Source organism: Zootoca vivipara, chromosome 1 (assembly GCF_963506605.1).
Source record: "Zootoca vivipara chromosome 1, rZooViv1.1, whole genome shotgun sequence".
NCBI lineage: Eukaryota > Metazoa > Chordata > Lepidosauria > Squamata > Lacertidae > Zootoca > Zootoca vivipara.
Genome location: NC_083276.1, coordinates 69583336 through 69602440, shown reverse-complemented (window position 1 = coordinate 69602440; position 19105 = coordinate 69583336). Strand labels below are relative to the sequence as shown.

General features: G+C 46.7%; 1 protein-coding gene across 1 annotated transcript in view; it reads left to right on the top strand.

Annotated features, from left to right (window-relative positions):
- The first annotated feature begins 7579 nt into the window (after positions 1 to 7579).
- The window catches only part of RRAS2 (RAS related 2), a 35915-nt gene continuing 24389 nt past the window's right edge, over positions 7580 to 19105 (top strand). Inside the window, exon 1 of the mRNA XM_060275885.1 lies at positions 7580 to 7956. Within this exon, the coding sequence (XP_060131868.1) occupies positions 7852 to 7956 (105 nt within the window). The 5' untranslated portion in view covers positions 7580 to 7851. The remainder of the gene's footprint in view (positions 7957 to 19105) is intronic.

The following is a 19105-nucleotide window of genomic DNA, read 5'->3' as shown; positions in this document are numbered from 1 at the left end:
CAGGTAGCTGTTACCACCTCTTTCCCTCCCTCCCTCCCTCCCTCCCTCCCTCCCTCCCTTCTTTCTTTCTTTCTTTCTGCTGTGTGTGGATTCCTGGGGGATGGTCCCCAGCAAAGCCAGAAATAATTATGGCATAAGCACGTGGCCACCTTCCTCCTCCCAACACTTCGCTGTAAATGTATCATGTGTGTGTCATGCTTTGAGGAGTTATACAACTTCCAGCCAGAAAGCTTTACACAGCCTAAGGAAAAATGAAATAAGATTCTTTCGAGTGCAAGCAGTAACTCTTCAGACTTGCTCTGCTTATTGTCCCAGACTCCCCCCCCCTTTCAATAGAGATGGGCTGATCCTTTTGTGCCCTACCCAAAGGCATCTGGTTGGCTGCTGTTGAAAACAGAGTACAGTGGTACCTTGGTTCCCGAACGGCTTAGTTGTCGAACGAATCGTCTCCCGAATGCCGCAAACCCGGAAATAAGTGTTCTGGTTTGCAAACGTTTTTCAGAAGCCGAATGTCCAACGCGGCTTCCGCTTGAGTGCAGGAAGCTCCTGCAGCCAATTGGAAGCCGTGCCTTGCTTTTCAAATTGTTTCGGGAGTCGAACGGACTCCTGGAACAGATTAAGTTTGAGAACCAAGGTACCACTGTACTGGATTACATGGTCTATTCCAGCAGTTCTGTTTCTACCATCTGGTATTCAAATGTGCTCTGCCAACCAGAGGCAATGAGGCATAACTGGATTGGGTCCCTGTTGCCTTGTGCACTTCAGCCTCCCAGCAAACCCCAACAGAAGGAAGGAGGAAGAGGATGCTGATAAATCTGAGGCTATCAGATTTACTCAGAAGTTCAGAACAACCACGTTGCGCCTTACTGTGAGCCTTCCCTCCCTCCTCCCTTCCCTCCCTCCCTCTGCTTTGGGGGCTTTCCTACCACGCACCCTTTGTGAACATGTCCTTCCACCTGCTGCCTGTCTTGAATTCTTGTCTCTTAGCTTCTTTTGGCTACAACATTCTGCCATAGGCTTCATTCCACCTAGATTTTAAGCTGGTCCACGCATCCATGTATGCATCACCACATATCACCTCTTCTTTGCTCAGCATTTAGCAACTCTCAACCAATTGCATGCACTCCCTCTACTAAATAATATTGACTTGACATTGGCCAGGGATGGTCCTACCACTGGGTAGAGTGAGGCAAGCGCCTCAGGCGGCAGCAGTTGACAACCTCCCAGCCACTCCTCTTGAGACCACTGGCGATTCCCCTCTGCTAGAGAGCAAATCTATGTACACTGGCTTCCAAGTGCACTGGAAATCCCATTGCTAGTGTTGAAGTAAGATTCAACTGCCTGTCCAGTCATGTAATGGGAGAGGGGGCACCTTGTCCATTGTCCCAGGCTCTTTCATTAGAGTGTTGAGAGACCACAGGCCAAATCCTCACACAGGCATGAAGTTTGACCTTGGCTCAGTCACTGTTTCCCATCCTAATCTACCTTACAGGGTTGCTGCAAGGATAACATGTGGTTGTGGAGAACAATGTATATGAGCTTAACTTTCCTCGGAGGATAAAGGTGAGATGGAAATAAAATACAACATGTTAAGGCAAGCTGTATTTTTTAAGCCCAAAACCTACATCTGCTGAACAGCTTGCTACTTTTTTTTTTTAAAAAAAGCATTTGCCTGGTTTTTATATAAAGACAAACACATGGAGTGTTGTGGGGGAGCAAAATCTGCTTTGCCTCATCACACTCAGATCCTTAAGCCGGTATCAGAGTAGGACCGGGGGGGGGGGGAGTTACGGCACTGAAGTATAGTGAGCTTTGTCTCTGAATACCAGTTGCTGGGAATCACACATGGAAAGAGCACTGTTGCGCTCATGTCTTACTTGCAGGCTTCCTATAGAATTCTGGTTGGCCACTCTAAGAACAAGATGCTGGACCAGATAAGCCATTGGCTAAGTGGCGGACTTGGGGCTCTCAAATTTCAGTGGCACCATGTGCAATGCTAAAATTTGGTGCCCCCCATCTCTCACACTCTCTTCTACAGCTGTCAAGGACTGGACTGAGGAGGAATGGTGGGGACCCCACCCCTGGACTTCCCAGAGAAGAGGAAGACAGTAGAGATTTATAACAGTGGTTTGCAGAAGGTCATGGCTCTGAGAGAGAAGAGGGGCAAAGCTGGGAGAGAATGGGAGAAGAGGAGGGGGGAGCAGCAGGTTGAAACATTATTATTAGAAAGCATTCCAGTCCCCACTTATCCCAGAACCTGGAGAGCAGTGAAAGTGGTGGAGCAGAAAGCTAAAAGGCAAATGGCCTTAAACAGCCACTGGAAGGGAGCTGCTGACAACTGAGAGGGAAGGGGGGGGGAGATTACTCGGAGCAACGCCATTACCCCGAGAGGAGACATGGAGCCCGGACAGCCCCGTGGTTTTCCCCGGAGCTGAGGGTGATGAAACAATCCCTGAGACGGCTAGAGCGCCGGTGGCGGAAAACTCATTCTGAATCAGACCGGACACAGGTTAGAGCTCAACATCGAGCCTACCAAGTGGCAATGGCGACGCCGAAGTGGACCTTCTTCACCGTTTCTATTGCATCTGCAGAAAACAGCAGCAGGAGACTTTTTCAGGTGGTTCGCAGTCTATCGGAACCACCTTCATCATCAGGGCCTGGCAGGGACCCCAAGATCTCCTGCAAAATGCTTTTGCAAAGGTTTTTGCAGATAAATTTGCTCAGATTCAGAAGGAGGTAGACTCCACCGTGGGAGCAGGGCCAGGGCGGGAGAGTGCTACAGCCCTGTCTAGTCATGTTATATGGGATCAATTCCAATCTGTTACCTCCGAGGATGTGGACAGGCTGCTTGGACGAGTGAAACTGACCACTTGTCTCCTTGATCCTTGCTCATCCTGGCTAATAAAAGCGAGCCGGGAAGGGCTGAGCGATGGCTCCGTGGGGTGGTGAATGCTTCCCTCTACGAGGGAATTATTATTATTAAATTATTATTATTATTATCTTTCTGTGAACATGGAATAAAAGACATTGGTAAGAGCTTCTTGTCTCTCTATTACTGGCAGCCTGCCATGAGGGGGAGGGATCAGATTCCCCGAAGCACTGTTGTGGCACCCCCTGCAGTGCGGAGCCCAGTGTGGCCAAACTGGTTGCGCTACCCTAAAACTGCCTCTGATTGGCTGGATTCAGCAGGTGGGAGGGAGCAGATTTTGCTCTCCTCACCTGCATCCTTCTTTGAGATTAAAAAGCACCTGCATTTCTGTTTGATAGTTAAACAGGTGGCCAGATGCTGAATGCACACACATGCCTAGTTGCCCTGCTTAGGGCCCCTCCTTTCTGGGGAATGGGGATGGATTTGAAGCTGTACCTCCCTGATCTGAAGTCAGCATGCCAGCATGCCCAGCACAACATTGATCCGTCATTTGTCATTTCCTCAATAAAGGATGGTTTTAGCTCATTGTCAGTTGCTTACAAAAACAAGGATGAAACAGCTTGTATTTTCATGAGCAACTGTTGCTCTCGGCGGAGACCGATATGGATGCCAGCCAACCCATAAGTTGCTCTCTTTATAAAATGCCTTTAAAAACTAACCGTGAAAGTGATAAAAGGAGCTGTTCGTGTCACCAGGCAACACAGCATTATTGACAGTGTATTTATTTATTTTATTTGTAGCTATTAATTTCCAGGGCTCAATCATTCCCTTGTGAAGAGAGAGACAGAAAGTGACATACATATCCATTAAAGAGCTCTCAAAAGAAACCTCCCAGAAATAAATGTACATGGCTAATGGGGAGGTGGACAAAAATAAGATGGTGGGGCAGGGGAGGGAAATGAAGAAGATAAATCAACAACCCCACATGTCAATAACTCTTTGTATCCTGCCCCATCTTTGTCCCCTGCATGGTCCTTTGGGGGATGTTATGCCAGGCAGATCTCCAACAGGTGTGGTTTTGTCTGCTAAGCCACTTGATTGGTGGACTTCTGCCAGGAGGTGACATTTGCCCTGATGAGGCTCTTCTCAGCTGGTGGGCAGATGTGCCACATCTTAACCCCTTCCAGCCCACCAGATTTGGGTTTTGAACGAGACCTTAAGAAAATAAACTAGCAAACCACATCCATCATCCCCAGAGAAGCTCTGTGGATTATTATCCTGCTTGAATATGATAAAGTGTAGTTTTATAAAGGTGTTGAGCTCAGGAATTTAAAAAAAAGGAAAAACAGAAAAGAAAGACCTGAGGTGTGTTTTTCTAAGTAACCATCAATCACTGAGATGCGATCTACTGCTGGAAAAGCTGGTGGTGTTACTAGTATACACTGAAGAATTCATTGCTAATGATGAGTTGATTTCCCATTATTGTGGTAACATCAAAGGTGACAACGGATTCATTTGTTATGCTGCTGACATCAATGTATAAAAATTCAGTTGTGCTGCAGAGTTCCCAGTGGTTGTGCATGCTGTGCTTTGCATGCTGTTGAAGTTACCAAGCCTCTGACATTCCTGTCTAAGCCAGATATGACTCTCCCTGAAGGAACTGAACTTTAAATAAGAGTAATGATTGTGGAGTGGGGGAGAGGGACCCGGGATGCTGTGCTGTCTTACAGAGTAACTGGTTTGTTGTGCCAGGAGCTTCTTTAAGGAGAAGCCTGCTTTATCACAAGTATGGCAATGGCTGGGGTTCCTAAATGCAAGGGTTCCTAAACTGTGGTCCACAGACCACTTGTGGGCTTCATTCAGGTACTCCATGGCACATCTGTAAAAATACAATTTAAAATCATGCAGCCCCTAGCATCACACATCAGAAGAGGCAGAAAAATCATGAAGTGGCCCATCAAGACCAGGCATCTCCAAACTTCGGCCCTCCAGATGTTTTGGACTACAATCCCCATCTTCCCCGACCACTGGTCCTGTTAGCCAAAACATCTGGAGGGCCGCAGTTTGGGGGTGCCTGATCAAGACCCTCAGTCAGCAATTTTCAAGTGGTCCATGAGTGAAAAAGTTTAGGAGCCACTGTGCTAAAGGGTTATCACACTCTGTGTGGTTTTATGCAGGGGCAGTCCTACCATGAAGGAAAGTGAGGTGGTCACTGCAAGTAGCTGATTCTGGGTGTCATGAAACAGCAGTGAAATACTATTGTTGTATTTTTTACGTTGGGGAGGGAGGGAAAGGTGCTTGTGGGATTTCCTACCTTGGATGCCAAAATAACTCAGCTTGCCTTGCGTCTGGTAACGGTGTGTAGTGCATTGTTATTACCACAGCAGTTACGCAATGTCAGGCAAGAATGGCAGACTAACAGATGTGTCCAATCGTGCTTTATGAATTACTAGATAACCAACATAGAGAGGTTTGTGAGGACACATGGAATTACTGTTGTTGTTGTTTAGTCGTTTAGTCGTGTCCGACTCTTCGTGACCCCATGGACCATAGCACGCCAGGCACTCCTGTCTTCCACTGCCTCCCGCAGTTTGGTCAAACTCATGTTCGTAGCTTCGAGAACACTGTCCAACCATCTTGTCCTCTGTCGTCCCCTTCTCCTAGTGCCCTCAATCTTTCCCAACATCAGGGTCTTTTCCAAGGATTCTTCTCTTCTCATGAGGTGGCCAAAGTATTGGAGCCTCAGCTTCACGATCTGTCCTTCCAGGGAGCACTCAGGGCTGATTTCCTTAAGAATGGATAGGTTTGATCTTCTAGCAGTCCATGGGACTCTCAAGAGTCTCCTCCAGCACCATAATTCAAAAGCATCAATTCTTCGGCGATCAGCCTTCTTTATGGTCCAGCTCTCACTTCCATACATCACTACTGGGAAAACCATAGCTTTAACTATACGGACCTTTGTCGGCAAGGTGATGTCTCTGCTTTTTAAGATGCTGTCTAGGTTTGGGAATTACTGTACAGTGGATCAAATGCCTTTTGAATGCTGCAGAAAGGGGTTGTCTTTGGTCTTTTACCCATGCCATAACACCCTTTCTGATGAAACACCTTTGCTAATATTGCATGAAATTCACAGATGGCTGGAAGGCAAAGGGAAAGGAGAAGTGAGGTTCTTGCTTCCCCTTAAGTAGTGCTCTGTACTGGCTGAGATGATCGCACTGGCCATCTGTTCAGGGGCATGGGCTGCCAGAGGCAGAGCACAGCACACTCACCTCTGGGTGCAAGATGGGGAGTCCAAGAGAGAAGCCTAACCTATTTTCAATCAAGGAAGATCTGGAAGCCTGTCTCTGTTGGATTTCAAGAGTAGGTGACAGAGGGGCAGACAAGTGTAAGGGAACAGCTAGGGAGCTGTGAAGGTTCAGTTGGGGGAGCCAATGGGTGGAGAGGGAATGGGGAAAGCTGCACTGGGGGCATGGTGGAGGCAAGCAGCTGGGTGGGAGAGAGGTAGCATGAATGGAAGCAGGTTGCCATACAGCAGGCATCCCCAAACTTCGGCCCTCCAGGTGTTTTGGACTACAATTCCCATCATCCCTGACCACTGGTCCTGTTAGCTAGGGATCATGGGATATGTAGGCCAAAACATCTGGAGGGCTGCAGTTTGGGGATGCCTGCCATACAGTCTGTCTCATTTTGCCACCTGAGGCTTCCAGGTTCTGGCGAAGTCTTGCAAGAAGCATGTGAGAGGCAGGGTTCTCACCAGAAGCCACTGCCGCCACTTCTTCTCACTTCTCCAGTGGTGGTGGGGCATCTGTGGCAATGCTGGAGACAAAGTTGTGGTGACAGCTTCCAGTGAGATCTTGCAAGAGCCCCACAAGATCTCGCCGGAACCTGGAAGCTGCTCCTTCTCCTTCCTTCTCTGGCAGTAGCAGCAGGTGATCCATTGGGGGGGTTGAATCTGTTGTCCTTGTGGATCTTGCTGCCTGAAGCAGACTCATTCAGAGGCCAGCTCTGTTGCCATAGGTGCATGGTGCCAGAGAGATAGCCACGCCCCGGTGACTGGCAATGGGGAGGGGGGGTATGCCAAGGGCTGCAGTGGTCAAGTGGGTTGGCAGGAGTGGGAGCCTGAAGAACTCCTTGGCTATGTGGCTCCAAACAGTGATGCCCTGGGGGTCCTGACCCTCATGCGCTGCCAGGACCATCCTTGCCATGCTTCTTGAGTTTCGTGACACTGTAGAACACACTTCAATCCATTTCACCCAAGGGGCTCAAACACTTCTTGCGTTTGCGTGGCCGAGGGTTGCAAACGGAATCTCTGCTGACTGACGCCGACTTCAACGCATCCGAAAAACCGGAGTGTTTTCCTTGACCGTCACCGAAACGACGTGCAAAGCAGCTCTCACAGCAAAACATGGGAGTTCCGCACATCTCTCTCTTTGCAACAGCAACTTCTTTAAAAACCCCGAAATATATAATAAATGCAAGTCCCTTCAGCAAAAACCTCACGGTGGGAATTTGAGGCGCGGGGGAGGCGGAGACCGAGAAAGGTGACGCGCGCCGTGGGAGGGACAACCCGCCCGCTCGCCCGCCTGCCTCCGTGTGTAAGCAAGACCGCGCTAAGGCTTGGCGAACGGAGAAGCCCCCGCCCAGCTCATGCATATTCATAAATCTATTTGCATCCCGGCGCCCACCTCCTGACGGCCATTTGTAGCCGGAGCAGGGCTGCTGCCGCTTTCACTCTGCTCGCAGCTGCCGCGCCGAAAAGGAGGAGCCTGCAGCTGGCAGCTGCCTCCGAGCCACCGCCGCCGCCGCCTGCGCTCCTCGTTCGCTCGCGCCTCCCTTGGCCGGAGTGCCCCCTCGCTGGGCCTGTGGCGGTGGCAGCCCCCGGAGCGGCGAGGCGGCGGCCGCGGCCAGCGACCCCCTAGCCCGGGCCGGGAGGTGCCCGCGGCGCCCCTTGCTCGCCTTCGCCTGGCCTGGGTTCCTCCTCGATGGCCGCGGGCTGCCGGGACGGCCCGGGGCAGGAAAAGTACCGTCTGGTCGTGGTGGGCGGCGGCGGAGTGGGCAAGTCCGCGCTCACCATCCAGTTCATCCAGGTGAGGGGCCTGCGAGGGGGCGGCGGCGCCTCTTGCTGTTCTTCGCTCGGGTGGGGCGGCGGCGGCGGCTCCGCCAGGCGGCCGAAGCCCCCTCCCCTTCCTCCGCGGGGCTCCTTCGGGGCTGGCCTCGCTGGCTGCAGGGTGGGGGCCCCCATGGGGCGTGTGGGGAGTCTGAGCGTGCCTGGACGGGAGACCCTGCTGGGAGTGGCGAAGCTCCTCTCGCCTCCTGCCCGGGGAGGCCTGTGGCGCTGGTCGGGGCCAGAGGCGCCTGGAGCTTTTTGCCTGGACTAAGGGGGCTGGGGGCTAAGGGAGGGGTTGCCCGCTGGCTTGGCGACGGCGCTGCTCCTGGGGCCTGGAGGCGCGCACAGCCTGGGCGCGCGCGCGCGCGGGGGGGGGGGGTGCAGCTGGTTGGGTCCTGCTCCCCGCGCCAACTTCGACTGGGCGGCCGTGTTCTGAGAAACGTTTTTCGGCCCGTTGCTTCCGCGCGGCTGGGCAATCTCGCATTGGATGTGGGTCAGTCCCCTGGCCGCAGCCGTAGTCGCGCTGCCGTGTGCGCCTTCCTTGGACAAGTGCGCCCCAAACTCGGCGAGGTTTACTTCCGAGCAAGCCCGCCGGCCACCGAGATTGCTTCCCGTAGCTTCAGGCTAGGAGGATCTGTCGGCGTGAAATCTCTGCTCTCTCGGATGCCTTTCCAGGAATTTGCTTTGCAACAGGTATGTTCCTTTAAGCGCTGTCTGGGAACCGGCAGCGTTGGCAGCCAATGAGCATTGGCGTGTGTTCAAAGATGTTTTGACTTTTTGCTTGCATCATACTTGATGGAATAGAATCCTTCCAAGCAAAGGCGATGCGTTAAGAATCTCTCTTCCTTCTTAATTTCGCTTCTGGCAGGTGACAGGCTCCTTACCTATGCCCAGGTAACCTCTCCTAAGCGGTAATGCTTATTGAGCTCTAAAGCTAGGTATGTATTATTTGCATACGAGAGTATTGGCATCTGTTTGAGGGCATATCAGTAGGGAAATACTTTGTGATAAAGTGGAAGCTGTTGCTTAAAAGGAAATGGAGAAAAAAGGCTGAACACATATATGAAAAAAGACCTTGATGCAATGTTTATTTAAGGTTTTCAGCCTTGATGTAATGTTTGCTTAAGGCTCTGAATGGATGAGGAGATTGACTGCTCTTGTTCAGGTATCCAAGCCCTGTAGGGCACGAGGACCTTGGACTGAAGTGTGCCTTCCACGTTTATGTGTTGAAGTGGGAGGAAAATGATCTCTTTCCAAAGTAACAATTTCAGGATATCTTTTATGTGTATTCTATTTTTATTTATTTCAGAACATTTATGTGCACCTTGATTGCAGTAAAACCTCAAAGGAGCTTGCAAAATATCTGTGTGCATATATTGAGGGTAAACTAGGGACAGGAAATAAAATTCTTGTTCTATAAGCAGGTATAAGGCAGCTGAGGTTATGTTGCAGTAGAGGGGATGAGAAGGAGGGTGGTGGTCTGGTGGTTGTGCACAGAAAAGTCGAGTGTTTCAGCTAAGGTGATCAGGCATTGTTGGGAATTGTTAATGCTTGGGAAGCATGATTTGTATATACTTGGAAGAAGTAGTAGAAATATTAGATTCTGTATTGTGTTTAGCTCATTTTGCAATAGATGGATAGGGAAAAGACAGGTTGGTTCTGCGCAGCTTTGCACTTGGAGCACAAAATTTGTGACTACTGATTCTCCACCTACTAGTTCAGAGCAGCCATCGGGCACTTCATACTATTTGCATATGTCTTTCACTGTCTCTAACTCAACTGGTGCATTAATGAAGAACTCCGCAGCCCCATTGAAAGATAAATTGAAGCCTAGTGCTTGTACCACTGCATTCTGAAGATGGGAAAACTGTTAGATTAGTTCATGGAATGTGTAAAGTGCACCCCCAAACTTGTCTTTATCTAGGATTTGAAATAATGAACTTCTGTTTAACGCTGCAAGCCACTGCAAATTTTACTGGGTTGATTCCATTGAACACAGTGGTACTTACTTTTGAGTAAGCACACTCAGAATTGAAATGTGTCTGACGGTTGCTGTGTTCTGCCTCTCTTCTGATTTCAATTTGACTGACTGAGGGGGAAAAAATGGAAGCCAAAGTGCAACCATAAAAGTATCCATTTACAGCCCTGCTTTGAGTTAAAGGGCTGTTTATGGTCATCTACACATAATGTTGGGTTTGTTTATCAGTTTGAATGTCTGCTGTCTTCTACTGCTGTTGCATGGTAGCAAAGACCTGAATAGCTTGCCTTTTCTGAAATGCTGGGTTTAGAATAATTGTAATCCCATTTTGTGCGGCTTATTGGTGGATATTTGCCAGTGGATGGAGATAATTAGTTTATCCCTGTATGGCTGAAGCTACAGTTGACAGACTTTGTATAGTTTCCATAGATAGTACTGTCTGGATGCTGACTATGGCTATAGTTTTACATTCCAGAGGGGTGGGCATGTCAGTCTGCTGTGGTCAAAACAACTTTGGCTTTATGGCACCATAAAGGCTAGCAGGGATGCAAGCATTTGTGGGCTAGATGCATCACTTGGTTTCCAAAGTTGGTTTTTGACACAGTGAGGCCAAATGAGTACATAGAATCATACTCCAAAAGTTAGTGCAGTAAGCCTCCACTGTTGTGCCATTAAAATATCTAAATCTACATACAGTACCTGCATTTATCAAGGTACATGTGACTTTAGGTGAGATCAGAGCAGCTGGATTTAACGGCGGACTTTAAATTCCTTATGCTGATGAGCTGATACTGCTCATTAGATTTCACTTGGGCAACACAATGTCAAAAGCAATCTGATTTCCCGAAAGTTCTGTTCAGGCAAACATCTTAATTGACTTCAAATAAGTTTTGCTCACCATAGCCAATTAAAGTACTCTAAGCTCAGTTTGCTTTGTTCTAGTTCTACTTTTGATGTAACTTTTGCATAGCACTTGGTGCAAGTTGATGTGTGATTTCATGTTGCTGTGGTACAAGAGGAACATACTGTACACAGTGGCAACATGTTCTACTTTGCTCTTGGGCAATGTTTAGTAAGGCTTCTGCTTTCATTGCATGTGAAACCCAGTAATGATAAAGGTCTGATATAACACGCTAGTGAATCCTCAGATGTACTTGCAGAACCTTTGCCAGATGACACAGCCCATCTACAGTGGGGTTTTTGGGGCTTAACCTAGGTGCTCAGCTGCAGGAGTATCATGGCTTTCCTAAAGCCCTGTGCCTTGAAATTGCTTTGCAGTGCATACAGAACTCTCTTCTGAAAGCTGGCTGCTGTCAAAGTGCAGCTGTGCTTGCTTTTGGTGTCAATCTGTGTCCACACTGCATAGTAGTAGTAGCACAACTGTACCTGTGACCAGCAACTGCCTTCAATAGCAATGCTTCACTATGGACTAAAGGTACACAAGCTGAGTGTTGTATTGCGACTACTCAGCCAAGCTTATTTTACAAACGCCTTCACCCTCTGCTGCAGCAATCAAAATTTATTTTCTTAAATGTTGTAAGGGTAGTTAGTAGCCTGGACAGTGGCTTCATAGTAACAGCAGAGAAATCTAGATCATTTTTGGGTTTGTGTGTGTGTGTTCATGGTACCCTTAATCATGCCAAGCATTTCACAATGCACTCATTGTCCACGTAGCAAGTCTCTTCATAATTGATGCTGTAACCACTATAAACATTCATTTAGTTCTTCTAACTGTAAGCCAGGGTCTCTCCAGGGCTAGATAAAGTTATCACTACTGTACAAACTAACCCCAGTTCCTTTCTGTAGCAAGAGCTGGGAGGGGAGGGAGGAAAGAGACACTGTCATCTTTCTGGCAGCGAAGACAAGAATGAACTAATTGTGTGAAACATCCCAGGAGTGTATAAAACTTGGCACTTGCTGAGCGGTGTCCAGAATCACAGTGTGACCTCTTAACAGTGCAAAGAGTGTCTTGCCATTGGGTGTAGATTTAGCTTGCTGCTGGATTCAGAGGCAGGTGTTGTTTTAGGTTTTAATATATGAAACTTAGCGTTGACTGCAGATTTTCATTGTTGCCGTGCCCCTAGCATTCCACTATGAGTGTATCAGTGCCAGATCCTCATCTTCTAGAATCTAGCATGTCCTGGTCATACTAGACTGAAGTTCTCGTTCTCGATCATTTTTTTTTTTTTGGTTATGGATCAAGAAGATGGAATGTAAAGATAGGAAATTCATATAGTCATAGCTGCAACAAACAGTAGCTTCCATTGTTTTATGTATTTATTTATTAAAATAATTATATTTCACTATTCGTTTAAAAACGTCAGTGGCTTTCAGCAATTGTGCATGGCACCATATGAAATCTATATGAGAAATTAAAATCAGCAATCAGCTAACTATTGTGGAAAGTTTTCAGCAGGCATTTAAAACTTGGCTCAGAATGCACCCACTGAATCTCTTTTGGCAGAGTATTCTATAGGACTGGGCTGATGACACCACTAATGGTTTGGTTTCTTGTTGTTGTCAAATGAGCCTTGCCAACTCTTGGAGCAACTAGCAAGCCTCCTGCAGGATAATCTCAGTGATTGATTACTGCTTAATTGTTGGAGCAGTAAGGAAAAGTACTAGCAGCATCACTTGGCTTAGCTTTATCTGTTTAAAGTTAATATAGCACTTAGTTCATACTAGCATGCTCTTTCGGCATGCAGGAGATCTCTACACCCTCCTGATTCAACTCCCATCGTTCCTGACTATTGCCCATGCTGGCCAGAAGTTGTAGTTCAAAGCATTTGAAGGGCACCTTGTTGGGGAAGGCTGGTATAGGCGTAGATCATTGATCACATTCAGTTCCACAGTTGCAGTAATCAATTGCACTTGAGACTTTGGGCACTCCCACGGAATCTGCATCACATTTTTCATAAGAGGTGCAGCTACTTCTGCAGTAAGTGGTATAGATTATTTGAACTTTGTAATTTCCAAATTGGTTACACTACTGACATACTAGGGACGCGGGTGGCGCTGTGGTCTAAAGCACAGAGCCTACGGCAGGCATCCCCAAACTCCGGCCCTCCAGATGTTTTGGACTACAATTCTCATCTTCCCCGACCACTGGTCCTGTTAGCTGCTAGGGATCATGGGAATTGTAGGCCAAAACATCTGGAGGGCTGCAGTTTGGGGATGCCTGGCCTAGGGCTTGCAGATTAGAAGGTCGGTGGTTCGAATCCCAGTGACAGGGTGAGCTCCTGTTGTTCGGTCCCTGCTCCTGCCAACCTAGCAGTTCGAAAGCACGTCAAAGTGCAAGTAGATAAATAGGTACCGCTCCAGTGGGAAGGTAAACGGCATTTCCGTGCTGCTCTGCTTTTGCCAGAAGCGGCTTAGTCATGCTGGCCACATGACCCGAAAAAAACTGTCTGCAGACAAACGCCGGCTCCGTGGGCCAGTAAAGTGAGATGAGCGCCGCAACCCCAGAGTCGTTCGTGACTGGTCTTGACAGTGAGGGGTCCTTTATCTTTACCTTACTGACATACTGTAAGAAATTAAGCCTGCAATTCAATACACTCTTACTTGGGAGGCAAGCTTTACTGAGTGAAGTAGGATTTATGTTTGAGGAAATGTGCTTTTCTTCTGAGTTCAAAATACCCCACCCCAAATGGAAATTGTGCTCTTTGTGGCTGCAAAGATCCTGACTGGAATAAGGGATGAAGCTGACCTAAAGCAATTACTTATAAGGAAATCCAGGAAGTAGATTTCTCCAAAGGCCAGTATGTCCAAGAGAGACAGATATCTGCAATGGGGAGGCAGTTTCCCTCAGAAAAGGCCAGCCAAAATGATAAGGGGGTGGAGCAACCCCACTTTGAGGAAAGGGTGCAGCATTTGGGGCTTTTCATCTTAGACAGAAGTGTATAAAATTCCGCATCACATGAAGAAGCTTTTCTCCCTCTCTCCTTACAGTAGAACAGAACTTATTGGGGGGGGGGGGGCATCCAGTGAAGCTGAATGTCGAAAGATTCAGGGCAGGTAGAAGAGGAAAGTGCTTCTTCGCACAGCACATAGTTAAACTGCGGAACTCACTTCCGCAGGGTGCAGTGATGGCCACCAACATGGATGGCTTTAAAAGAAGACTGGACAAATTCACGGAGGATAAGGCTATCAGTGGTCACCAGCTGCAATGGCTATACTTTGGAGGCAGCGATGTTCCTGAATGCCATTTGCTGGAAACCACAGCAGGGGAGAGTGCTCTCGTGCTCAGGTCCTGCTTGTGCATTTCCACAGGCCTCTTGTTGGCCAGGATGGACTGTTGGCCTGCATTTATTTCATAGCAATCTCCCCCCCTGAAGATTTTAAATTGTCCTGCTATTGCCAATGCATATAACGCCCATCTTTATTATACCCATATTGCAGAAGGTGGGGCTGCAACTGAGGCAGTGTTGGTTATGCCAACCCTGCAGAGTAACCAAAAAACCATGTCCATGTTCACAACAACCCTGAAGTGTAGTCCAGCATTACCCTGGCTTGTGTGTGTTCTAGAGAAATGCTGTTGGGGGGGGGCAGTAACATTGATTGCAGCAGCAGTGCACTTAAGGGCAGGGACGGAGGGTGCAGGGAGCCTGGGGAACAAAAAAAAAAGAGCAGCAGGTGGAAATATATAATCTCAATGCCCATGCATAGATAGCAGGTCTGCCTGCTGAGAAACAATGGAGGAATAAACCTGGCAATAACCAGTTTCTCAAGAAGACAGGTCTGCTCAGACCTCACTGCCCCACAGTCACCAGGTCAAGCAGAAATGGAAGAAGTGTTCTTGGATGCTTCTTTTGTAACAGGCACATCTATTTTCTTGTTTATTTTCTTGGGAATATTTACTTTGGAAAAATTCCTGTGACCACTAGGCGGTATGCAGCTAAGACATGCTCTGAGCAGAACCATTGACATAACAAGTCGCTTAAGTTTGTTGCTTTCGTAGATTCTGAAGGATCTACTCCTGAGTATGGCTGACTTTGGATATCCCCTGTCAGATCTGCAAAAGCAGAGCGCACCTCCAATTTGATCCAAGGGGAGAAAGTGTTCCTCCATTACCAGAATATCCTGAATTAAGCACTACTGAGATCAGTGTAGCTATTTCAATTTGAGGAGCTGAGTGCAAAGCTGCCTAAGATGCAATTAGCCGCTGATGTTCTTCAATATCCAAATCACAGCAAATTGCTTGGAAAAGCAACCCGAATAGACTCTTTGCTTTAGCCTGGGATAAGGTAGGAATAAGTTGCTTTGTGGTGTTGGTTATGCTATAGAATGCATGCAGCTGCTGCAGAGCTTTCCCCCAGCTGTCGTGCATCGGTTTGTCACAATATACCCTGCATTTTCTTCCCACTTAACCCTCTTAACTTTCTGAGTTTCTTTGCCCAAAGGAATAGGGGTTAGTGGATCCTCAACTGTTCTTTTTTAAAAAAAATGGAAACTGCAAACAGTTGCTTGCTTTCTAGTTCATTTAGGCTGAAGTTGAACAGTCTGTAGCTATTAATTAGAAGAAATATTCCAAAAGTACACTGTCTGTGTATGCAAAGTGTTAGAAATGTGTTGCTGCATGTTTGATTTTTCTTTAAATTGCATGTGCAGAACAGCAGTTAAAGAAAAGTTTTTTAACTTGTTTTGATTTTTTTAAGCTTATGTAAGCTTGCAGCAAAGGGTGGGAAATAAATAATAAAAGCTCATTGTTGTGCACTCTGCTGATTAGCTCTAGTTAATTTAATATCCCCAGTGATTCTGAATCTGTCTTTATTAGAAACCAACAAATCCTAAATATGTAAAATTCCTCTTTTATAAAACATGTGTTTGTTTTGACACAATATTTTGACCAGAGTCACTGTTACTGGAGCACTATAGCATATTCCAGCTTAGACTATCCAAATAAGATACAATTTATTTCTATTTCTGAAGCAGGTGGTAATGTATATTGGGGCTGGGCGAACTGGTTTGAAGTCCATATTGTGATATCAGTTGCATAATTTTTGACCTGGCAATATATCACAAATCATAATGTGTGTGTGCGTGCGCACGCACACACGCTTTGCAAAAATCACGATGTGGGAAAAACCATGAAACCAGCCAATGCCTCTATACAGCTCCATTCTTATTTCAGACATTGTGATATATTGGTATATCACGGTCCCACGTGACTAGACTAAAAGCCGAAAGGGGTCAAAATAGTGTGTGTCCCCAAACAAGAGGCTCTTCTGGCTAAGCAATAGCCACAAGACGTGATTTCTTGATTAGAGAATGGCAGTTAACACCTACCGTACTTTCACACTGTATATTGTCTGATTCCAAGGGATATCCATATTTCTTGGCTATCACAATCATACTGCTACATCTGCTGCAGGACTGGTTCTGGGAGCCTCATATTCCAGATGAACTATCTGGAACACATAGGCTCTGTCTGCATAGGAGGCTCCAGGTTCTTGGATAGCTGGGCTGCGTGAGAGCTGTTTCAAGATGGACCCATGTTTTAAATTGCCATAAGGTAGCTTAATATATTTATATATGTATTTAAGAGCTCCTGGTTTGGCAGGTTCAGTAATGATGTTCAATCAGGAGTGGAATCTGCCTTTTGATCTTGCTATGTTTATATATTTCTTTCGAGGAGCACAAGATGCCCTCATGTCTTGCAGAAGTAGTGACCTCTTCTTTAAGGGGCCTTCTAAAAAGCAGGCAGTTTTGAAACTTTGCATTGTTTTTTGAACAGGTTTGTTGCAATGGGGTAAAGGAAGTGGTTAAAGCTTGTTAAAGCTTAGCTAAAAATATCAGTGGAGGTTTTTGGTTGCAATCCATGCCTCTTGAAAGGAAGCTTCAACACGCTGTATCAGAAGGACTGAGTGATTGTCATTTAAACAAACCAAACAGTAGTTTGGATTGCAACTTACGCAGTAACTGCAACAGCACCAAATAACGATGTGGTTATGCTTGGGGGGAAGAGTTTGCTAACTAGATAGAACCAGAGGGCTCAGAGTTCGAAAGAGATCAGTGTTTACTGCTACAGACTGTGCCACTTGAAAGATCAGAGAATATTTTTCTTGTATGTAGGGGGCGGCACCAGCCTTATATTTACAGCAGATTATAACAATCATGGAGTGAATTGTGTGTGAGGCAACTTTAAATTGAGGTATTTTCTGTACAGAAGTGGATAATACTCCATTTCATACACCCACTCAGGGCTTTTTTTCAGCTGGAACTTGCTGGAACTCAGGTGGGCTCCACTGCTATTTTAAGAGAGCAAGGGAGGTGTTCATGGTGAGTTCCGGCACCTCTTTTTCTAGAAAAATAGCACTCCACCCACTAATTATATTTACGTGTCTTGCTTTTAAGTGAATTTCTTATTTTGTAATGGTGATGAATTTCAATTGTATTATATCTCATTGAAATCAGTTATGATGAAGGGTAAATTAGAAATGTTCTAAAAATGAGTGGATGAGGCGCAACCTTGTTCCCAGTTGGAGATGGGCAGTGAAGTGGTGGATTTCCACTGCATTTCCACACTGCTTCTGAGGAATGTGGAGCCTCCATAAAGTGCACCATGACTGGGGACATTCCCCTTTCCAGCTGCAAGATCACAAAGATACTTGGAACTTGTCGTGCTCACCAAAGGCAGGAAGGGATGCTTAGAACAATGAGTGGTAGAAAGCAAATCTGTTGTTATGAGCCTCTGGCAAGTGATGGCTGTAAATTCACGTGCAGACACCACGTTAGCTCTATAAACAGGTATGTGTTGTAATGGGTATTGCCAGTGACCTATCTGTGCATCAATTTCAAAAGTTTGTAGCTATATTAAGATAGTTTCAGTTTTTCAGTATGAAAACACAAATTTTTCTAGCGAGTCAGGGTAGTAAAATGGCACTATATAGTCAGACCACTTCCCTTTGGGGTTTATCTGGTATCTCCCTGACATGCTGCATTCCATTCATTTTGTAGTCAACTCAAGCATGACCTTCCACTACTACTTTAAGCTGCAGCCCAAGAGGTTTGGAGATCCTGCCTTTTGTTTGTTAGATGGGAATTGATAAGAGCGATAACAACAGAATGCTATTTTTGTCTACAGAACTGCACACTGTGCTGTTTGGACTATCCTCACCAGTTTGGGAGGTAAAGCTGTAGGGGTAAGGGTGAGAACTTGGATGAGCAACAGAGCTCTAAATAGGTGTCTCGATGAGCTCTCAAAGCTAAGTTTGACTTTGCAGTGATATTTTAAACAGTTTTATGAATTTGAGAAAGCTCAAGCTATTTCAAAACATGTAAAAGTTGGTTATATAACCCTTTCTGAAAGGATACATTGGAATTGATTTTCTGCTAGCAAAGCTTGGAAGCTGTGAAGGGAGTGAGTTGAGCATGCCATCTTTGTACAAATGGGATAATTTGCACCAAACAACTCAACAAATAACAGAGAGGGAGGGAGCACCCAAAATATGCTTGGCTGCCACTCAACTAAATGGGACCTCAGTGCACATACCTGTGTGCTGGATTGCAGTGGGCCAAGCACTCGATTGTAGACTTCCTTCATACAGATAGCAGTGTTTATCCTTTATGCACAGCCACAGCGCTCCTCCAAGTACAGGGTGACAGCTGTCAGTGCTTTAATAGTTTGGTTTCATGCCCTATAATTACAGCAAACCTGCTGTTGGAGAGAGGGCAGCAGGAAAAACAATCCTCCTCTTCTTCTCCACTACTTCTTGGTATACTTAAGGAAGATCAAGCTGTCAAGAGACTTGCCTTCCATTGACCTCATTTAAGCAAGGAGATAATACTCCGGACCTTCTCCCATCTGGAATGTCACAGTATGGAAGGAGCTGAAATTGCCTCTTGGTTAACAATGTGTTGAAACAGCCTTTTAAAAAGTGCAGTGTGTGTGGCGAGAATCGGTGCACTTGGATAGCAGTTGCTATCCTTGCTGTGTGTCCTGGATGCATAGGAGTGTGTGTTTGAGAGATGTGCTACAATGAGTTCCTTATCCTAGACAACAAACCTCTTACAGGAATTTTCCAGTGGTGAGTTGGAAGGTGAAGTAGAAGTGGGTGAGGAAGGTGGAGGAGGCATTGTAGAAAGGGGGGGGGGTAGAGGGTGAAGGTTAACCATTGTGACAGCTGCACGAATGGCAGAAATCAACAGGTAA